Source organism: Capra hircus, chromosome 11 (assembly GCF_001704415.2).
Source record: "Capra hircus breed San Clemente chromosome 11, ASM170441v1, whole genome shotgun sequence".
Taxonomy (NCBI): Eukaryota; Metazoa; Chordata; class Mammalia; order Artiodactyla; family Bovidae; genus Capra; species Capra hircus.
In genome coordinates this window covers 70867102-70889956 of record NC_030818.1, presented here as the reverse complement: position 1 = coordinate 70889956, position 22855 = coordinate 70867102, and the positions used below count along the sequence as shown (strand labels likewise).

The 22855-nt window shown below is 50.7% G+C and overlaps 1 protein-coding gene across 3 annotated transcripts in view; it reads left to right on the top strand.

Moving 5' to 3' along the window:
* The window catches only part of PLB1 (phospholipase B1), a 132641-nt gene extending 110135 nt beyond the window's left edge, over nucleotides 1-22506 (top strand). For all 3 annotated transcript variants that reach the window (XM_013967846.2, XM_005686861.3, XM_013967845.2), the window contains exons 47-59: nucleotides 539-597; nucleotides 2190-2257; nucleotides 2501-2544; nucleotides 2760-2859; nucleotides 6927-6978; nucleotides 8119-8199; nucleotides 9676-9741; nucleotides 10278-10372; nucleotides 11560-11641; nucleotides 12507-12605; nucleotides 13296-13391; nucleotides 20526-20600; nucleotides 22111-22506. In XM_013967846.2, coding sequence (XP_013823300.2) covers nucleotides 539-597; nucleotides 2190-2257; nucleotides 2501-2544; nucleotides 2760-2859; nucleotides 6927-6978; nucleotides 8119-8199; nucleotides 9676-9741; nucleotides 10278-10372; nucleotides 11560-11641; nucleotides 12507-12605; nucleotides 13296-13391; nucleotides 20526-20600; nucleotides 22111-22314 — 1121 coding nt within the window. In that variant the 3' untranslated portion in view covers nucleotides 22315-22506. The remainder of the gene's footprint in view (nucleotides 1-538; nucleotides 598-2189; nucleotides 2258-2500; nucleotides 2545-2759; nucleotides 2860-6926; nucleotides 6979-8118; nucleotides 8200-9675; nucleotides 9742-10277; nucleotides 10373-11559; nucleotides 11642-12506; nucleotides 12606-13295; nucleotides 13392-20525; nucleotides 20601-22110) is intronic.

Here is a 22855-nt window from a genome sequence, read left to right as displayed (position 1 = left end):
TTATCACCCCCCTTCAGTCAAGGGCTAAGTGGCAGGTTGCTGGGAGAACTTACAAGCACATCTTGGAGCCTTGAGCAGGCCTTGCTGATTCCTGTACACTGTAGACCTTGATCCTGGGCAGCCCATGACGAGCTGGCCTGCAGCACTGCTGGGCTCCCAGGTGCCCCGCAAACCACACTTCTCATCTCAACTTATTCCTAATGGCAACCCCTCAGGCCTCCCTGCCTAGTGAGGTAGGTACAGTCAGGGATGGGGGTCCTCTCTGCCTATGCTCATGATCCCCACAGCTGGATCTTTCTTGGACCCCTCAAGAATGAACTGGGCTCCTCTCCAGATGGCTAAAAGCCATCAAGCCCATTTCCTTCAGTGCCTTGGTTGCTCTGGATGCATGGAAGAGACAAATTTTCTAAAGCCTTAGGCTGGAAATAAGTGTAATGGGGATGGATGGGATGAGAACGGAATCTCAGGCTTCTAGTCAGGTTAACAGTTTAAAAGGAAGACCTCTGCCAACCATTCATCTCTTTGCCTGTCTCCTTAGTCCATGAGCTCCGACCAGCGGATATCAAAGTGGTGGCTGCCCTGGGTGACTCGCTGACTGTGAGTACAGAGATGAGCCAGGAATCAACTCTTCTTCCACACTGGCTCTGCGTTCAGCATCTAGCTGACACTGTTGAGAACCTACCTGTGTCTGGAACTGAAGCACAGCCAGGGAGCCACGAGACATCAGCAGGCAATCTAGAAGCCCTGCCCTCCACCCTTCCACACCCCTGCTCAAACACCACCTCCTCCCATGAGGCTTCCCTCCAGCCCCAGATCAAAGCCATTCCATCCCTTCTTCCCCCCTGTTCCCAGGCATTTCATCTGTATGTGCTAAGGTAATTATCCAAGTCTGCCCGACATCACTAGGGAACTATCTTCCTCACTCCCTCCTTGGGTGGTGGGTCTACCCACAAACCACCCAGCTCCCCTTCACCCCATTCAAAAATGTGTTCTTGAGGGCAGAAGAGACCCAATTCCTGCACATAGTACAGTTTCACTAAAGGAATTCTATTGGCCAGCCCAAGATTTCGCTATTGCTATGTGTGAGACAGTCTGCTAGCTTTTCAGAGCGAAAAGAAGTATGAGATGTGGTCTTAACCCTCTTAAAACTTGTCCAGCTGGGGAAATAAAAAACTTACACTGAAGGAGACACCTATCCAGATAGGTGACAAATAGGACTCTTGAAATCAGGTATTCATGTCTATAGAAAAACAACTTCCCCATATGTGTGTGAGTGCGTCTTAATTTTCATATGAACATGGGGAAAGCTGTGGAAGGATACACATCAGGCTTTTACCCATTCATCGGCTCTGGTGGTATGTATATGTGGGTAAGGGGTGAGGAGGGATGTAGAACCTGCGGCAGGAGGCAAGGTTATTAAAGTAGGGGTAAATTATTAACTAAAAAATCCTTGTATTATTTCCCTGGTTCACTTACTTTTGTAAGTTTCAAAGAGGGATTTCTCTTTTTTAATAATAGGGCCTTTAGGTAAAGCTTGATGGAGGAGGTAGAAGCTGACCAAGGTCTTAGGGAATGAACTGGAGACTTAAGGGCTAGAAAGGAGGAAGTTTTGTATTCTGGAAAGGGATGGAGTGGCTGTTAATAGGCTGCCCCAAGGCTCTCATGCTTCAGATCAACTTGTTTAGACCTGAAGGTGTGAGTGGACAGGAAAGGGGGGTGAACAAGAAAAGAAAGTGGAAACCAGGTCGTGGTGAGCTCCGAATGTTGGTGAAGGGTCAGAGTCAGGGGAAGTGTGAAGAAGCAGGTGTGCTTGGAGGAGCAGGTGGGCAACTGAGTGAGAAGGGAAGAGACACTGGGGGCTGGGGCCGAATGGGGCCAGGGCTGTCCATGGCAAGGAGATGAGAGTCTCACCAGGGAGTATGGCAGAGGGAACACAAAGGGTTGGAAGCCAGAGAAGTTGGGGAGGAAGCATCTTGCTTCTTCCATGACTTGGTTACTGGTTGTGTGTGGAAGGTCAGGGAGTCAGGACAACTCAGAGATTAAGCGGCCTGGAGAAAAACTGGTACCATTTTCAGAAAAGGTAAATCCAGGTCCCAGCTGCTACCCCAGGGCCAGAGGGGCTCTCTCCAGCGCCCCCAGCCTGCCCCTGACCCAGCCCAGCTCTACAGCCTTCTCTTTGCCTTTTTCAGACAGCAGTAGGAGCCCTACCCAGCAACTCCAGTGACCTTCCCACATCCTGGAGAGGACTCTCCTGGAGGTGAGGGTGTTCTCTTATCTCTGTTGATGATGCTCCCCATACAGGCATGGGTGGTATGTTTCCCCATCACTCGTCAGAGATGAGGCCACATACCCATGGCCCAGCGCTGGAATGCAAGGCAATGCCCTGATGCTCATGCTAGTCCTAAGGGGGATGGGAATCCTGCCTTGGGGCAGCCTCTATGGTTCTGACTCAGAAACATGATGACCAGTGATTTTAACAAATGTGCTTTCTCTTCCCCAGCATTGGAGGGGATGGCGACTTAGGGACCCACACCACACTTCCCAGTAAGTAGCAACACAGAGAAGCACTATCACTGTGGCCATAACAACCCCTCACTGTGGCCAGAGCCCTCCCCTGAGCAAGGGAAGAGAAGGTTATCTATAAGGAGGGGGAGTCAGCCCACCTGAAAAGACCAGGAGCATCCAGTCCACACCTGTGCCCCAACATTGTACATCCATCTCCCTCTCACCTGTCCACTCTTCCATCTCTCCCTTCAAAGACATTCTGAAGAAGTTCAACCCCAACATCCTCGGCTTCTCCACCGGCACCCAGGAGGAGACAGCGGGGCTGAATGTAGCCGCAGAAGGGGCCAGGGCTCGGTGAGTAGACAGGGGTACCGGAGAGACAGAGGAGGGCAAGGCTGAGAGATCGGGGAGGAGAGAAGGGCAGTGTCTGAGCAGCACTGGTGGCTGTGGGCGGAATGCCTATGCTACCCAGCCCTGAGCTGCCCCTCATGTGGATTATCTCCTGAAATCCTTGCCCACTTTGAGATGGGTATTAGCACGAGGACCCAGAAGCTTAAACCATTTCCTGAACAGCCCAGGGTCATCAGAGCAAATGCCCGGAGAAACCAGGATGAAACAGGCTGAACCAGAGCCTTCGCTCTGCCTGCGGCACTGTTAACACCTCTCAGGGTAGTGGGAGGAAGCACTTGAGGGTGGCTGGACGACAGGCAGGCGGCCGGGGCCCAGGGTGCATCCTGCTGACCTCAGCTGACCTCTCCAGCCAGGGGAAGCCAGAGTCGAATGCAGGGGGACTCTCAGCACCCCTGGAACTCAGAGCAGGGCCCCACAGGGGGCCACCCTTCCTTCCTCTCTCTTCCCACCTCTGAGCCTCTAGAGCTGGACTCTGAAAAGGCTGTATTTGACACCAGGGAGTTAGGCGGTAGAGCCCCTAAAACACCGAGGCAGTTGTTTGTTTTCACTTGGATTTCTGTGGTTGACAACAATCCAGATCATTAAAGTTGAAATGCCTGACAGAGTTCATTGATTTTCTGCACGGAGTGTGCTGGGTCTTTGCTTTGTAGAAGGGTTGCTGCAGTCACATCACCAGGGAGACAGAACCGGCTTGACTCACTTTGTTTATAGGCAGCATTCCTTTCAGACACGGTAAGGAGGGCCCCACGCTTGCTAGGTTTGAGTCTCTGAGCCACAGGAAGCAATGTCAGTTCCTCAGCGTCATAAGCAGGAAGAACTTATTTTTCTGTGAAAAATTGGGCTGCCTGGGGCCGTAATATCAACATCTAGTTGCTGGTATTGCCATTATTATTATTATGATCATTACGGTTTTATGAATATCATTATAGAGCCCAGGCTTCATTAACCAGGAATTGACTCTTTAGTCTGTTGACGTTCAAGCCCCCTTCCCCTTTCTTGCTTCACGTCTCTTAAACTGCCTTTTCTATTTCACTGCTGCTTGGTTTCTCCGTGAAAACGAAGAGTGGCAGGGGAAGTGTCCGACACGTGCAGCTTCTTGTTAGGATCTCGGAGGTCCTGTGTTAGGGGAAAGGACAGCAAGCCGTTAGTCAGCGTAAGTAAGCAAGAATGGAGCACCATTCTGTGAGCCTTCTTATCTGCACTGTGTCATGTGGCATGGTGTGGAAAAGGACGAGTTCACTTAGAGAGAGAGAGATGAATGCCGCAGCAGAGCAACCAGGATAATGAGACCTCCAGTTAGATTATCTACATCCAGCCCCCAGCCTTGCGGGCTGTGTGACCTTGGGCAAGTCACTTAGTATCTCTGAACCTGAGTTTTCTCATCTATAAATGGAGATGATAATAGTACCTGCTTCTCTTGGCTGTCACAAAGATTCAATGAGACCAATAACCCACCTAGTTTATAATATGTATGCAAAAAAAAATGGTCGTCATTAGGGTACTTTGTTTCAAAGTTTTATTTAAGATCAAACTTCCTTTCTATCAATCAATAAGCAAGAATTCACTGAGCACCTGGGAAGGACTGAGCCCCATGGTGGTTACTAAAAGATACAGAAGAATCAAAAAGTGAACTGTCTGCCCACAAAGAGCTTGCCATCTAGTTAAGGAGCCTAAATCAACAGGAAATGATTTGGGGGGGAAGAAGTATTGTTTATGGCAATGTTGCAGACTGAAATGATTTTGTACTCAGAAAACAGAAGAGTGTAAAATGTGAACTGGGCAGTTTGGTTACAGACAGGTACAGACCCAGAAGGGCCCCCGGAAAACATCTAGTCCTGCCTCTTTGTATAGAGATGAAAAATTCAAGGTTAGCAGGGTTCCGTAACTTGGGTGAGCTCCGCGGCAAACTGGTAGCAGAGCTGGAAGGGGATCCCTGGTCCCGTAGCTCCCAAAGCATGGCTCTGCACACCAAGACTGAAAAAGGAAATGGAGAAGTGGGTAAACAAACCCAGAGAGAAGGCTCCTAGGGGAGACAGGGCTTGCTCTGAACTTGAAGCGTGGGAAGAACTTGGCTAGGGAGAGGGGAAAAGAGGGCATTCCTGACTTCCGCTAGTGTTCTGGAGGGCTTACCACCCACAGATGCCCCTGTTCATATCTCAAACCTGTAAAAAGATTACAGAGACTTCTGTGGTCACCTTTAACCAAACCAGGCTTTCCTTATGACTTTCATAGCAATAGCATATGAGACATGGTCCTGAGTGAATGAACGAGACACACAGCAGAAATGGTGCCATGTGTGCTTGGCCACATGCCCAGCTCATTGTGGACATACAAAGATTTAAAATACCCATTCTGTACCACGTCCTTCTTTTATGGCTTCTTCCATGGAAGCCTCCATTTGCTGTATCCCCTCTGTTATACATATGTTTTAAATAACTGCTTTATTGAGGTGTAATTGACATAAGTACACTGTACCAGCTCCCCAGTGGTTCCAACAGTAGAGTCTGCCTACAATGCGGGAGACGTGGGTTCAATCCCGGGTCAGGAAGATTCCCTGGAGAAAGAAATGGCAACCCACTCCAGTATTCTTGCCCGGAAAATCCCATGGATGGAAGAGCCTAATGGGCTACAGTCCATAGGATCACAGAGAGTGGGGCACAACTGAGTGACTAACACTTTCACACTGCACATATTAGAAGGGTACAATCTGATCAGCTTTTTATATGCATATACCTATGAAACCATTGCCTCAATCAAGATGATGACTAGCTCCATCGCCTCCAGAAGTTTCCCCGTGCTGCTTCGTAATTAGTCCCTCCCTCCTGCCCCTTCCGGTTTCCACCCCACTCACTCCCTTGGGACCCAGGTAACCACTGACCTGCTTGTCACTATAGATTGTTTAATTTTCTAGAATTTTCTAGAAACAGAGCCATAGATGATATACTCTTTTCCCTTTTTTAAAAAAGGATTTATTTACTTATTTGGCTGCACCAGCTCTTAGCTGTGACTCGTGGGATCTTTGGTCTTTATTGCAGCAGGCAGGATCATTAGTTGCAGCATACAAACTCTAGTTGTGGCATGCAGGATCTAGTTTCCTGACCAGGGATCGAACCCGGGTCCCCTGCAGTGGGAGCACAGAATCTTAGCCACTGGACCACCAGGGGAGTCCGTGTACTCTCTTCTTGCTGAACATCTTTTACCCAGCAAAATTACTTTGACATACATCCCTGTTGTTATGTGTATCACTAGTTCATTCTCCTTGATTGCTGGGTAGGGTTCCGTTGGCATGCTTCTCTCTAACCCAGAAGCATTCGTGGCACACATCTAGGGGGTGAAGTGAGGACTAGCCCTGTCGGTATTTGTCTCCCTCATCCTGCTTTGTTACCAGTGGGGGAAGTGAGGAGATGGGGACTGGTTTGGAAATCCAAAGGAATGATAGAGAAGAAAAACAGAAGGATTAAAAGAAGAGAGACTGGGACTTAGAGGTAAAGGTTGAGGGAGTCATGAAGCTTGGAAAAGAGGAAGCTGAGGGATCATTTGGGGTGATGGCTTTTTTCAAATATACAAAAGGTTATTTTTAAGACAGGCAGCCGAATAAGAACTGAACAGGCTCAGCCTGCAATGAAAAGACCTGGATGAAATATAAGGGGATGTCCCTGACAGGAAGGTTAAGCAGATCCCCACTGCCTGCCTGCCAACCTACCCCCCCACCACCATCCCTGCTGCCGAAGTGGCCTCAGAGGACCAGGCCTGCAGAAGGGGGTGGTGAGATGCGTGTCAGCCCCCTGGCAGGGTCAGGATCAACTAGGGCTCCAATGCCCACAGCAAATCTTTGATTGTTCATAGGTTGAGATTTCTTGAGAATTGAAAGCCTTTCAATACCTTCTGAAGGAATGTCTTTATATAACACTTTTTTTTTCCTGAAACATCTCCTCGCCAGGCCCAAATCCTGCAGCTTGAGCCCTTGCTCATGAACCAGCTCTAATGTTCCCTTCTCTTCCCCTGCCCAGGGACATGCCAGCCCAGGCCCGAGACCTTGTGGAGCGAATGAAAACCAGCCCTGTGAGTACAGGCCCTGGGCCATCCTCTGTCTTTAGCTGGGGTGGGTGCAAGTGGCCCTGAATGAGCCCCCTTTGCGCCGCTGCACTTCAATCTCTTGGCTCGTCTTTATGAGGGACCAGATGAGCAGGTCTTGCCACCAAGACAACGTCTCTGCTGCACCCCTTCCCCAGGCACCCTCCCCTCCAGGTCGGCTGCAGGAGGAGAGATGAGCAGAGGGCTGGTGGAGGTGGCAGGCCTCGGCCTTTGGCAGCTTTCCATTGCACCCAAGAGCTGGCTTCCCAAACCCTATTATGTAAACTTTGGCTTCTAAAAATAGGCTTCTCATTCCAATCCTTCCTCCTTCCCTCTTACCCGGCCCCTCTAAACCTCCTCTCCCGCACTTTTTTCAGTGCTCTGGGTTTATGCCTTGGAAGTCACTGCCTGGCAGCACTCCTATTATGGGGCTGCTGAGTGGAAAGCAGGCTCCCTAGAACCTCTCCAGCCCCCTCCTCACCTCTCTGTCCAACCGGTCCCCTTCTCTAGACCCAGGCAGCTCTGGGCTTTTGCTTCTAGATGCATCTTTTGCCCTGGGCTCCTTTGAAGGCCTTTGGATCACATTTTATTGTTATTCGGTTGCTAAGTCATGTCCGACTCTTTGCAACCCCACGGACTACAGCACGACGAGGCTTCCCTGTCCTTCACTGTCTCCCTGAGTTTGCTCAAACTCACGTCCACTGAGTCGATGATGCCATCCAACCATCTCCTCCTCTGTTGCCCCCTTCTCTTCATGCTCTCCATCTTTCCCAGTATCAAGGTCTTTTCCAATGAGTCAGCTCTTTAGTAGTATGTTAGTACAAGCCACTTCCTCCTGGACTTCAGCTTTAAGATCTCAAAGGGAAAAAAGTTCTCTGTACTGAGCAGTCACACACAGACACAGACACAGACACACACACACAGACACAGACACAGACACACACACACACACACACACACACGGTGGAGTCCTTGCCCAGCACCAAAGTGAGGGCGAGGGAGCTCCACGTGACATCTTCTCTCCACTGTGACACAGAGGATGAAAGGCGCTGGGGGAAGGGGTGTCTAGCACACGCATGTGCCCCCTGCCCCCCACCAAGGCCTAAGTGGGCTCTTCTGCCCCCTCAGGAAATCAACCTACAGAAAGACTGGAAGCTGATCACACTCTTCATTGGGAGCAACGACTTGTGCCATTACTGTGACAATGAGGTAGGCCCCTGATCGGCCCCTGGGGGATGGAACCGATGGCCAAGTCACTGTCTGTATCCAGGCTGGGATGTCCCCCGTGGGAGGCACCCAGGCCAGCTCTCCCAGGTGCCTGAGTCTGCCCAGACAGCCCGGCTCCCACACGCCAGACAGGCCAGCCGTCCCCACTACTGAGTGGCTGCTGCATTGGTTCCCTGGTCCAGATATGTCTGGACGTCCCCACTCTCAGGCGCTGCTGAGGCGGTCTCTCTTACACCCTTAAATACTGTTCTCTGGTAGCCAGTGGATAACCAGGAAGCCCCCTCGCCTGTTTGGAGTCTCTGCCCATTTTTTCGGTGTTTCTTCAGGGTGGAGAGGTTGCAGAGGGAGGCTGAAACAATGTCATAAATATGGTGATACAGTTGAACCAATCCTGATCCATGGCTCACTGACCTTCAGGGACAAAAAAGTGTTAATCACCTTCAGCCAGCCTGTGAACCCAACCCACTCCCAACCTTGTTTCTATAGGGAGACACGTCCAGACTTACAAACTTTTGGGAGGTAATAACTTTTGGAATTCATCTTGTTCTAAGTTGAGGATGTGCTATATTTTATTTGGCCAGGAAAAAAAGAGCAGCTGCCATAACTCAGAGGTTGTGCTAGAATGTTTGACAGTCACAGGCAGCAGGGAGAAGGCATTTATCATTCCTTGTGGCTCAGTCAGTCCCCAAATTCTAGGTGAGAACCAGCCTCCCCCACACAGGGACCTCTCTTCCTCACTGCCCAGACTAGAGGCAGAAGTGATCCAACCCCATGGGATTTCAAATGTCATTGTGTTCTGCACTCCATGGGGTCCAGGGAGCCAGAAGTGACCCCAGAAGACCTGTCTTCATGCAAAGTCAGGTTTACCTTCCTGAGAGCAGCGTTTTGTGGAAATGACTTGGGGCCACCACCAGGATTCAGGCCATGTTTTTGGAAGGGGCTAAATCAGCCTCCAGTTGGGAGAGGGGCCAAGAGAGGAGGCCCACAAGCTGAGTTACAAGGGTAGAAGTGATGAGGAGGCCGTGGCAGGGGGGCCAGCGCTGTCAGGATCTGGGTTAGAGATACCATGGAGAGGGTGGGGTGGGGGCCGTTGGTGGTACCTAGTAGGCATCAAGGGATGACTGTTCTTTTTCTTTTTTCAGCCTTGCTGGGTCTTTGTCACGTGGGCTCTTCATTGCAGGCTTCTCTGGTTGCAGCATGCAGGCTCCGTAGTTGCCAGGCATGGGTTTCTTTCTAGTTGCAGCACATGGACTTAGTTCCCTGACCAGGAATCAAACCCACGTTCCCTGCATTGGCATCCACTGACTACCAGAGAAGTCCCCAAGGAGTGACTTCTTACCAGAGACTGTCTATCAACAACAAGGGTTGGGCTTCCCATCTGGTGCAGGACCCTCCTGCGCTGGGCCAACTTTTCCCCCTCCTCCCAGGAGCTGAGCAGAGCCCCTTCCTTCTTCACAGGAGGCCCGCTCTGCTGAGGAGTATGTTAAGTACATCCGGCAAGCCCTGGACATCCTCTACGAGCAGGTAGGGAGGCACAGCGGCATGTTCCCGGGTCCTATTTCCTGCCAGCAACCAGGCTGTCTGCTGGCTCCCCAGGGGTTGCTCCCTGAGCACAGCTAGAAGACTTGTGTTCAGTGAGATGCACACTGCACAGAGTCCCCCAGGAGCAGGTACCCGGATGGATGGGATGGGAGGGAGGCAGCTGCTAAGCTTCTCTGTGGGGTGGAGTCTAACTGGATCTGACTGCCTTGGTTGGGAGGCAAAGAGCCTGCTTCTGGAGCCAGTTGGTCTGACTTGCAGCCGGGCACTGTGGCTTCCTAGCCATGTGACTTTGGGCAAGTTGACTGTGTCTCGGGTTCCTAATCTATAATGTAGGGCCAATAAAGACCATTCCACAAGATAATATAAAGCACATTCCCTCTCTCGGCCTCAGTTTTTTGGTAAAGTTGGAGAGGGGGAAGTAGACTGTAGATGATCCCCCAAGCTCTTTCCAGCAATAAGCTCTGCTCCCCCACAAGTGCTTGGGGACTACTGAAGCCCACCCCCTCTACTCTCCACAGCTTCCACGGGCTTTCATCAACGTGGTAGAGGTCATGGAGCTGGCTGACCTGCACCAGGGTCAAGATGGAAAATGTGTCATGCCACTGCCAGCCCAGTAAGTAGACGGACGTGGTCCCCAGGCGAGGGCACCTAGGGAGGATGGGGCTCAGATGCCAGCGGGTGAGACCAAGACTGGCAGAGCTGGAGAGTCCTGTCCAAGGGACAAACATCAACAATTAGCCAGGGGCTTGGAAAACCATTCTAAAGTGTTGCTACCTTATTGAATGCCTACTGTGTGCAAGTTGCTTCAGTTCTCTAGACCTCGCTTTGCCTTTCTGAAAATGATCTGTGAGGGCTCCAGAATTTCTGTGGTGCCAAACCCCAACTTCAGCAAGTTGTTCCCTGTTTGAGAGGCAGTATGAGGTGATGAGCTTTCAAGACAGATCTACTGGGCCTCACGTCCTGGCGTTGCTGTTCAGAAGCTGTGCGACCTTGTACAAACCACACCACCTCTCTGGGCCTCTTACATGTAAAAATCTCCTGGGGAAGTAGAGGTGACGTCTAGGGGAAACACATGTAAAGTGCATGGTCCCGCTTGGGCAGGCACTTAGGAAATAGTAGCTATAATGTGCTTCTTAGGACTGGCCTTGAAAGCCAGGCTTAGAGCTAAGTTACATCATGCAATAATCTCTGTTGGCCTGGAATTTGTTAAAGCTCAGCTCTGACCCTGCAGGAAGTTGCCCTCTTTAAGGCCAGAGAGTTGCCCAGAGTTTCTGTGAATGTTTTTATGGGGGAGGAGATTCTACAGGGTGGCTAAGAAGCCCTATCTGGGGTCAAATGGATTTTCTGGGAAGGTGACCAGCTGGTTCCAATCTTGCCTGGACCCTGGTCCCTGCATGGAGCAGCCAATGCCACCCAAGAGCATCTTCCTGCAGGAGAGTCCTCAGCAGCTGAACGTAGAGAAGGGAGGCCTCAGGAACATGAGGGAGAAAGGCTGGGCCACTTTGGGAGTCTTCCCAAAACCCCAGCCCCCCTGGAGAAACTCCAGGAGCCACAGACTAGGGAAGGAAATAGGCGGCCAAGGAAACGGATGGCCTGTCCACAGGAGCCCCAGGCACTGTTACCAGCCCTCCTGCCTTCTCTCCTAATAAGCACCTACTGGATCTCATGTCCCTGAGTCATGCTTCTCTGACCCGGGCCCAAGAGGCAGCAAGTCTGTGTTGTGGGGGCACCTGTGTGTATGGAAAGGGGGTGGGAGCAGCCTCCCAGGGCCCTTGAGCCTCAGGACTCCTCACCACACAGGAGCAACTGCACCTGCCTCCAAGGCTCCCAGGAGAACCTGCCGGAGATGCAAGAGTTAAAGACGGTGAACTGGGACTTCCAGGTGACCCTGAGCCCCTTTTCCCTCCCCACCCTCCTCTTTACTCCCGAAGCAAAGATTGGGAAAGCAGGTGTTTGGCACGGTTCTGCTGCGAGCAAGGCCACTTCCTAACGGCAGATCACAGCCCCTGAAATGTGTGTCCAGGTAAACCAACATCAGGGGAGGGGAGTGAAAACTCAGAAGGGAAGCTGGAAGCAACCCCTCCTCTCAACTCTCAGAGGAGGCATCACCCCTTCACCCCCCACCCCACCCCACCCCACCCAGAGGAGAGATGGGCTGTGTTCACTGCCCTTGGGCTCCCTCCCTCCTCACTTTCTCCTGTCTGTCTCTGCTCTTGCTGTCCCCTCCCTGGACCTGCCCGCCTGGGCCTTTCTGCAGCGTGGCCATCTCACGCTCAGAACTTTGTCTTCTTACCTCTCTGGGAAGCTTCCCTTGACTAAGCTCCCTGCTGGCAACTTCAGTCAGCACTTCACTGACCCTAAAGCCACACATGATTTTGACTTTTCCATCTCACAGATGGATGACCAGCTCCTAGAGGGTGAGCACAGCTAGTCTATCCATTTTACAGTCCGCCTTTGGGCACTTAAGCAATGCCAAGACTGTGGATACTCATCCTAAGGTCTAAAGCATTTTGAGGAGCTGGTGTTGAAAAGTTCCCCATTTGGACGGGAGTCCCACGCTCTAATCCACTTCTTCGTGCAGTGAGAGCAGGGTGGTGGCCATGCCTGGTGCAGCCTAGGTGGACGCTTGTGCAGTAGAGCAGCTCCTCTGGGTCTCCTGGCCCTGACACAACCCGCCCGAGGCCTCAGGGACAGCCTGTCTGTCCAGCCTCGCTGTGGGACTGAACAGCCTCTCTCCCCATCCCTAGAGTGCCCTGTCGACACTCTCCTACCAGTACCTGCAGCGTGAGGACTTCGCCGTGGTTGTACAGCCTTTCTTCCAAAACACTCTTGTCCCCCTGAACAAGGTGAGCAGCTGGGAGGCACATGTATAGCAGCGGTTATCTTGGGGAATGTATTTCCTTCTCCAAATGGGCTTTTTGGACAATCTCTCTCCAGGAGTGCTCCTGAGGAGCTGCTGTTTCTGCTTTTGCTCCTTCCCCCCTTTTGAGTATTACTTGAACTTAGATGTAGTTGGAAAGAAAACGTGAAAATTAATAGTGACCGAGCTCCCCAGGTATGGCCCTGATATTTGCCAGGTTGGAATAAAATGAAAGCTTCCCCAAAATATTCTTTTCAACTATGAGGGCAGGGATGCTGAAGGAAAAGGGATGGACTGTAGGTGGCTATGAATCCAGAAGACATGGGTTCAATCCTCGGGTCAGAAAGAGCCCCTAAAGGAGGAAATGGCAACCCACTCCAGTATTCTTGCCTGGGAAATCCCATGCGCAGAGGGGCCTAGTGGGCTACAACCCATGGGGTCCCAGAAGAGTCAGACACAACTTAGCCACAACAAGCAATTTGGTTGCTACAAATATTTTAAAAATAAAAATTCCAAAACTAGGTAGTTTCTCCATCAATATCTGAGCCAACTGGCATTAGAAATGAAAGGATGGAAGGTGGAATGCCCAGGGTGCCACTGCCTGGGGCAGAGGGGTTGGGCAGGTAGCGGTGCTCTCATCTCAGGAAGATAATCCCCTTCCTCTCTGTGACCACAGAGAGGGGGCGCTGACCTCACCTTCTTCTCCGAAGACTGTTTCCACTTCTCAGAACGTGGGCACGCGGAGATGGCCATCGCTCTCTGGAATAACATGGTCAGTACCTAAGGGTCGAGTGGGCTCAGGTCAAGGGTACACCCGAGGACGCTCTTTCCCACAAAGAAAAACCTGTTGGTTGATATGGCTCCTTTCTCCCCAGAGTTCAATATGGCAGCTCACGTATTTGTCCTGACAGATTCTATTCTCTCTATAACTTCCCAGTGTTGTTGGGATATAACTTTGTCATCAGATAGACTGGATGAAAATATCAGCATCAACCCTTTACTGTGTGATCTTGGGCCATTGAGCCCACTCTGGCCATTTGTGGGCTTCCCAGATGGTGTGGGTGGTAAAGAATCCGCCTGCCAATGCAGGAGACACGGGTTCGATCCCAGGGTCAGGAAGATCCCCTGAAGTAGGAAATGGCAACCCAGTCTAGTATTCTTGCTCAGAAAGTTCCATGGACAGAGGAGCTTGGCAGGCTACAGTCCATGAGCTCACAAAGTGTCGGACATGGCTGAGCAACTATGGACACACTGGCCATCCATATCAATGTCACAAAAGCAGCAAAAGTGACACAGATCTTAGGGGTAGTGTGTGTGCCGCACCCAGCACAATAATCCCCACACTCCCTGCTATTACTTGTTTAAACGTTATAAAGAGCCACTCAGCCAGTTTTCCCAGGCTGCCACCTAGTCTAGTCCTTTCTGGTGGGGAGAAAAGGAGAGCTTGCGAAATGCAGGTACAGCCCAGGGGCCACAACCCTGCGCCTTGACCTACCCTTTACAGCTGGCCTCTCATGACTGGACGGCCAGCTATGTTTGCCCAGAGCTTGACAAGTAACCCTGAGCGCTGTATCCTCTTGTGCAGAGCAAATGAAATGCCTTTCCAGTCCACTGGCTTCTTTTGATCTAGGCTCAGCCGGTAACCCAATCCCCACCCCAACCTGCATGTTCTCTCCTTTCTCCCATGGTGACTAAACCATCCACACGCCTGCTCCTTTCACTGCAGCTTCAGGCCCACTGTGACTCTGCCAGGCTCTGCTGTGCAGATATTCCCACACCTGTCAGCTCCACCAGCGTGGCCAGTATCTTCCTTGGCTGACTCACAATATTGACTTTCTCCTTAGTTACACCACCTCCTCCTCCTCCTCTCAGAACAGCATGTAAGGAGGTTTTCTCCTTGGCCTACTTAATTGCAGGCTCAACCTCCCTCTGCTTGTGTTTTCCTGGTGTTTTCCTCCTGTTGACATCACAGTCTGCCCACTCCTGGAACTTTCGTCATCTCTGTTCGTCCAGGACTGGGAATGGCAATTAGAACAGTTTGAGTTTGCTCCCAATCCTACTTCCACAATGGTTTTTTAAAATCAAAGTTAAAGCAATATAATCCCTGGGAGCAGTCATGTTTCTCTTGATGATTTTTCGCTTTGAAGTCCAGTTGTCTTTCGGTGACCGAGTCATTCAACTTCACGCTTTTAACCACCCCCTGCCCCTGCCCCTGCCCCAGCCCCAGCCCCAGCAAAGGCTGGATATCTCTGCATGGTTTCCTTTCTCCCCCTGCAACCCTGGGGAATCCACGGATTCCAAGGAGGGGTGGGAATGCTAAGCCCTTAGCCCTTCCCTCCCAGTGTCCCTATCAGGGTATGGTTTTCCTACCTGGGGGTATTTGGAGCCTACTCAGTGCCAGGACCCTCTGAGTCTCCTGGGACCGGTGGCCATATTGATGACTTGAGCATTACAGGACCCACCTGTCTCATTCTGCATGATTTAATGTAGTTCTGGCCTTTCTTTTCCAAAGCAGCTCAGTAGGTCTTCCCATTAAATGCTTCTATTTCATAAAAGCAAGTGGAAGGGATTTAGATCTGAATACGAAAGGTAAATGCTGCATGGAGCCATATTATTGCTACTACAAGACTGTTCATAGCTCCCCAGCCACACCCCAAATTTAAAAAAGAGCAGCAAACACAAAGCAAAACAAACCTAAAACTGTGAGTAATGTTATTCCTGTGCTATATGATTTGTGGGAATAATTACATAGTCCAGTGTTTTCCTCCAAAAGCATCTCAGATACAAACCTACAGCATCGTGCCAACTTCTCAGGTCATCTTCTTCCTGGAATTTCACCCCTAAAGCGACATAAAATAAGTGACAAACCAATAGGACTGGAGAGGATCTTAGAGGTGGATCATCGAACCAGAATGCTCTGTAACTAAAATACAGAGACATGGAGCAATTTGCAAGGGGTCAAACAGCCAGCAAGTGGCAGAACTCAGGCCTAACCACCAAGCATCCTGGCTACAGCCCCAGCCTGATAAGCACATGTGTAACCGGTGAATTCATGTCTCATAATTAGTCCTATGACATAGTGTCTGCAGGCTTTGGCTGATACCCCGGGTGCCCCACTGTGGCAACAGACACTCTCAAAACTATTCCATCTCATGCCCCTCCTCTAGGAACAGTTTTTGCCTCCTTTTTCAGAGACTTTCACAAAGCCAGAAACTCCAACAGCACTAGGGCATGTTTTTCTCTTCCTTTTTCTTTTGTCTTCTTACGAGCAGTCTCGCCACCTCTTCTCTGATAACTATTCCTCCACGGCTGCCTGCTCCCTCTTCTGTGGAAATCTTACTCTCTTGTAACACTGACATCTCCATGGGCATCTCCCCTACCACGAAACAGAAAACAATGCTAGCCCTCTAATTGGTGTCCCTAGCTCCAAGGCTTACAGCCATTAAAATAGCTCTGGCTGGGTATTACAGTTATTTGGGGGCTCTTAAAAATAATGAATACCTACAACCACTTTGCATGTCTACTAAAGCTGAACACACGTATTCCCTATGATTCAACAATTCTACTCCTAGGTATATCCCCAACAGAAAGGTATACACACATTTCACCAAAAGATGGACAAGAATTTTCATAGCAGCACTATTCATGACCCCCAAACAGGAAACCCCCCAAATGTCTACCAGTAGCAGAATGGGTAAACAAACAGCACATTCATGCAATAGAATAACCTCACAGCAATGAGACTAAAACTTTAACAACATACAGCTATATATATACACTTCAAAAACAAGCAAATATATACATGGTCTTATTGGGATGTGAAGAGAGCAAGAGGGAGCTTTTGAGTGTTGATCATATCCTGTTTCTTACCTGGATGCTGACTACGTGGGTATGTTCATTTTGTTATAATTTATCAGTGATTCATTTTTTATCTTTGTTTCTATATGTATGTTAGCATCAATTAAAACAGTGCCTGGGCCTGATCCCCAGAAATTCTGACTCTGTCTGGGGTAGCACCTAGATTCAATACCTTTTAGATGTTCCCCAGGTGATCATTGCATAGGGTTTGTGAACTACTGCCTTAGACCTCCTCTCCACAGAGCAACCACATGCTCTTCATAAATGAAATATGACCAAGTCACACTCCTGCTCTCAAATGTCCAAGGCCGGCCCCTCCCTGGGGAAGAAAGGCCAGGCTCCTTAGCCCAGCACGCCCGGCCTTCCGGGTCTTGGCCCCAGTTAACCTCTCCAGCAGCCACTCCTACCAAGTGACCTGCGCTTGGCAATCCAGCAAGGAGTGAAGTTTCCTGCACCACCCATGCTGGCTCCTGCCTCTGTGAGTTTGCCTTTGCTCATCCCCTTCTCTGGCTGCCCTTTCTACCTCCTTCTCCTGACTAGCTCTGACCTACCTCAACACTGGCACTGGCACTCAGGTGCCAGCTTCAACAAGAAGCCTTCTCCAAGTCCCCAGAGCAGGTTAGAGCCCCCACCATCACTCCGGCCCCCTGGTATTCATCCTGTCTCAGTCCTGTCATTTGCCACATTGTTGTATCCACAGTGTCTGCCCTTAGAAAAGGTGGGTTCTAGCAAATACAACTCCCTTTCCTGTGGGCTCCAGGTCTCTGTGACTCCAGTTCATCCATCCATCCACTAGGCCACTATTTCCTGAGCACCACGATGCCATAGGGGCTGCCCCAGGTGCTGGAGAAAAGAGATGCCCTACACTTGGAGAGCTTCCAATCTAGTGGGGAAAAGAGATTTTAAAAAATAATCAACAAGGTAGTTTGTGAGCATATTCAGGGCTTTTAAAAAATTAAAGCAGAGTGCTAGGACAGAGAGAAACGGTGGGAGGAGGGAGGCCTCACTGGAGAGTGACACGTGAACTGAGAACTGAATGTCAAGAGGCTGCCAGGCAAGCTGAGGTCTCAGGCCAGGGTGTTCCAGGCAGAGGAAATTGGACCTGTGTGGGCCAGGAGTCAGGAATGAGCTCGAAGTGTGTGAGGAGTGTAAAGGCCAGGGTGGCTGGAGGGAAGGAAGCAAGGTCAGAGAGGTGGACAAGAGCAAGGGCTGAGTCCTTGGATGGCTTTTGACAGGGGAGCCATGTGACCTGGTTTGCCCTCTGGCTTCTGCATAGAGATAGCTAGGAGGGAAGCAAGAGAGGAACTCGCCCATTAGGAAGCTGCTGAAAGTCCAGGTGGAAGGTGAAGGTGGCAGAGACCAGGGGATGGCAGTGGAGAAGGGAAGTCATTGGATCTGGGATGCGGTTTGGACAGGCTGGTGGGTGAGGCAGAAGAGGAATAAGGGATGACTCTTCAGTGTGGGGTCAAGGAATCTGGGTGGACAGTTGTGCACAGAGAGAAATACAGTTGGGAGGGGAAAATCAAAGTTCTTACTTTAGACATGGTCAGTGTGAGCTGCCTTCCAGAAGTCCTCCTGCAGGAATCAGGTAAGGTGTTAAATGTATAATTCTGGAGTTCAGGGAGTCAGCAATGGAGATTTGGGGTGGGCAGGGGGCAGAGAGAATGTGGGGATGATTAGCCTAGAAGTGCCATTCAAGGCCACAGGATTGACTGAGAGCAACTAGAGAAAGATTAGGTGAAAAAAAGCATAGGGCCAACCACCAAACCCTGGGGCTTTCTTCCAACTTTTGGTCTAGCAACAGATGAGAAGTACAGAAGGAGGGGGGAGGGAAATAACAGTGCTGTGTCTTGGGAGCCTAGAGAAGTGTTTTGAAAAGGAAGCATCACCTGTGACAAATTCTGCTGAAAAGTCAAGCAAGACAAAAAAGAAAGTGAGCACTGAATCTAGCAATATGGAGATCACTGGTGACCTTGACTGGAGCTTGAGTCAAGTGATAGAGACAGAGAGAATGGGGGATTAGGAAGTGCAGTTCAGTTCAGTCGCTCAGTATGTATGACTCTTTGTGACCCCATGGACTGCAGCATGCCAGGCTTCCCTGTCCATCACCAACTCCTGGAGCTTACTCAAACTCATATCCATTGAGTCCGTGATGCTGTCCAACCATCTCATCCTCTGTTGTCCCCTTCTCCTCCCACCTTCAATCATTCCCAGTATCAGGGTCTTTTCCAATGAGTAAGTTCTTCACATCAGATGGCCAAAGTATTGGAGTTTCAGCTTCAGTATCAGTCCTTCCAATGAATATTCAGGACTGATTTCCTTTAGGATGGACTGGTTGGATCTCCTTGCAGTCCAAGGGACTCAAGAGTCTTCTCCAGCACCACAGTTCAAAAGCATCAGTTCTTCAGTGCTCAGCTTTTGTTTATAGTCCAACTCTCACATCCATACATGACTACTGGAAAAACCAAAGCTTTGACTAGATGTTCCTTTGTTGGAAAGTGCAACAAGGGCTAAAAACAACTCTTCTAGAACAATGGGGAATAAGAGTGAAGGCAGTCAGGAAAAAAAAAAAAGTTGAAGAAAAAAAAAGGTGAAGGCAGCGTGAAGAGGTGGGAGGGGCTTCAACCTGGGAGAGAGAGGATAGAGTGGATTGTGTACCAAGCTGAAGGAACCAGTAGAAACAGAGAAACAGATACAATCATCAAAACCATATGATTATTACCGTCCTCTACGCCAGTGAGTTCCTGGGTTCCTGGAATATCACTGGGAGTCAGCCAACCTGATCTGTAGCATCTGTTCTATCTCTAGGTGGTTCTGTTACAATAGAAATAAGGCTGTGTTACCTATGTAAGCCACCTCCTGCTCACATGTGTTTCATCATCTTATTTGATGCTCACAACACCAGATGTGGAGTTGTCCGGTCACAGTTTAACGCCCCACCCCTAACCCGGGGGCAGTTCCAGAGCCTGCCTAGCCCCACACAGCATCATTAGCAGAGCCAGGACCCCAGCCCATGAGCCCACTGTGCTCTGTCCATTCACAGCAGCCTCTCCCTCAGGACCAGAGCACCTCGTTCCCCTCTAATTGTTACTAACAAACAGGTACAAAAAGGCTTTAAGACCACAAAAAGCAAGGTATTGGGCCAGGTGTGGTCATTAGCTGACATAGTGGACTTTCACTTCCCTCCTGGGCAGTACCTGGGTGTCAGGAGCTGATGAGGTCAGCAATAGGCAGGGAGCAGATCACAGGATGGGTGGAGGCCAGACGTACAGGATGGGTGGAAGCCAGACGTTCAGGATGGAGTCTGGAAAGGTGAGTGCCAGGGATCCATCTCCTTGGTGCAGGCCACGTGTCACAGGGCAGGGTACTGGCTAAAGATGCGGGGGAGGAGGTTACAGCAGCCTCCAGCTCATTCTCAGAAGGCCCCAGGATCAAACGCGTTAAGCTAAACATGAACCATAATTGCTCCCCAGGAGGTTTCAAGTAAACCTTTTCATCTATACAAAAAACACACAAAAGTAGCTCAAGCAAGAAAGTTCCAATTTCTTAAGGATCAACAAGTCAAGCGTAGTAATGATGTCATGGTAACCAGTGCATTTTCAAAGTGTTCTTGAAATTGATTATCCCCAGACACTTCAAGAAGTTGGGAAATATGCTCATCACTGTTTTGTAAAGTTGAAAATGCAGAGTATCTGCATTCACAGCCATGCCCAGGGATACAGGAGATGGAGGTCTTGAGCCCTGCGTCCCCCAACTCATCATTTGCTGAGGCCTCTGAACGGGTCAGACTCACCTGGGTCTCAGTGTCCTTCACAGTAAATCCCAGATATAGAGTCAGGGTCCCTCTGCTCTGATGGACTCTGATTTGACAATCTCTGAGTTGGAAGTCAGGTACAGCTCTGGCCTCAGGGTGGCGAGTGTTGGCCGTGGGTCTTGCCCCTTTGCTGGTTTCAGCAAAAGGGAGGAACCTGGTGTGAGATACTCCTCCCTCCAACAGGGGTTGGGGCTCAGCCTTGGAGGAAATCAATGTTCCCTTTTCTATCTTCAGCTAGAACCCGTGGGCCATAAGACCACCTCCAACAACTTCACCTACAGCCGAACCAAGCTCAAGTGCCCCTCTGCTGTGAGTAAGGTCCCACCTCTCTGGTATGCAACAGGTATCTGAGCTGGGGGAGCAGGGCCTTGGCCACCTGGAGGCACCAAAGTCCCCTGGGAGGCTCTACCATCGGACACGGTCATTCACGACCACCCTTCTCAAATCTCACCTCCCCTGGCTGCCCCTGACGTTTCTCAGGTCCTCAGGGTGCTCAGCTGGGAGTGAGGTAAGGGAGAAAGCACAGGCTCACTGAAGCAGGAAGTGGCCCAGAGCAGGCAGATGAGCAAATACTGGCCAGACCTTCATACCCACCATGATCCCAGAGGGTCTGAGGCATCCTCTGCCTTAAACGTGCACCAAAGAGCCCTCCCGCACCAGGCATGCTCCTGGTACTGGGGGCTGCAAGGCAGAGAAATAAGACACCATGTCTGTGCTGGGTGCCTGTATCGTCTTTCTGGCTTTCCAGCACTCCCAGTGTCCAGGCCCAGACACCTTCCCCCAGATCACTGACAAAGCACCTCATCTTGCCTCCCTGGCTCTTCTCTGCCTTCTCTGTCCATCCTGTAATCATTGCCAGACACAGAGTGGCATACCTGGAAGGAATTCCAGTCTTGTTAAGACTGCTTGAAACCTTTCCCTGGTCCCCATGTCCCACCGAAGAGAGTCCAAACCAGAGGCCCACCTCCCTGTATCACCTTAGACAGACGACTCCGCTCCTGGAAAATGGAGCCACTTCCCAAACAAGACCCACAATGGCCCCCGTCTATGCTTCCACTTCCGCCATCTGCTCCCACTGGAGGCTCATCCCCCATCTCCGCCTATGGAAAATGTTCACATCCTACAAGGCCCAGATGTTGCCCCTTCTCTGCTGTTGTTCATCCTATCTCCTCTATACTCCCACCCCAGATGCACCCCAGTGTTGGTGTCTTTTCTCTGCATACCTCTCACAAGCCCTGACCCAGGCCTCGTGATTATCTCTAAACACCTCTCATCTCCCAGCTGGACCACACATCACATCTCAACCATCAGGCACTCTCTGAGCTCCCAGCACATGCCAATATGCCATCAGCCTTCACTGGGGGAACAGAATGGATCCAGGGAGGCAGGCCCTTTGCATTTGGGGTGCTTAGTCCACTACAGAACCAACTGTCCTTCCACCCCAACCTTCCCCATTCACAGGCGCCCCTGGGAGGGGAGGAGGGGAGTAGCTGTCCAGTGGCAGCCTAGAGGGAACAGAGGTAGGGGCTCTGCCAGCACCCCAGGTCTCCCTTCCAGGGGTCACCTCTCAGTTCCTGATCATTCAACATTGAGTTGACAGGAAAGGAGGTGCTGGTGAGAAATCAAACCCAAAAGGGTATCCACTTTGGATACTCCTCCTCATTCAAGGGGCTTGGGCTGAGTGTGGATGAAGCAGCTTTACAAATAAGAGATGGGCTGTAGAAACAAGGCCATTGCTCCATCACTGGGATGGGGGCCACACAAGCCTCAGATGGGTGGTTTTCTGGCCCCTGACCCAGAACTCTCTCCTCCTCCACAGGAGAACCCCTATCTCCGCACCCTGAGGAACAGTCAGCTGCTCCAAAACCAGGCTGACACAGAACCCCCAGTGCTCTCCTGGGCCGTGCCAGTGGCGGCAGGAGGAGGCCTGGTGGTCGGTGTCGGTGCAGTGATGACCTGGAGAGCCCTAAGAGGTCGCCAGAATGAAAACTCTCCCCTAAGTCTGAACACCATGAGCTTCTAGGCCTGCCAGCCTTGCCTGGGCTCTCATCCTGAACTCCCTAGCCCTCCACCTCGGCCCCCGTTTGCCCACTACAGAGGCCATTCCAAAGCTGGGGCACAGGAGGCCACATGGATAGTCATGACTTCCTGGGCCTGGGACCTATTCTCCTGGAATTGGTGCATTTAAATAAAGGCCAAAGCTGTTCTATTCTTGAGCTTGCCTGCTTGAAGCGCTCACCTTTCACCTCTTGCGCACTGCAGGTATGGAAACTAGAAACTTTCATCTCAACCAGAACTACCCAAGGGGATGGCCAACCAAACCCAGACCGTCACCCTACAAGCCTGTCTTCCATCACTAAAACCCTATTTCAAATGTAGGCGAAATGCCAGTCACCATGGCTGGAATTTGGGGGCTTGCCAGCCACCACTGGGTATAATCCAACACCTGCCTGTTATGCACACTTCTGTATTCAGGGCAAGGTAGAAAACACTGTAGTACCTCCAAGGCTGTGCATGTCACGGCCCAGCCCAGAGATGAACTCTTTTCAAAAGACAAGATGCTC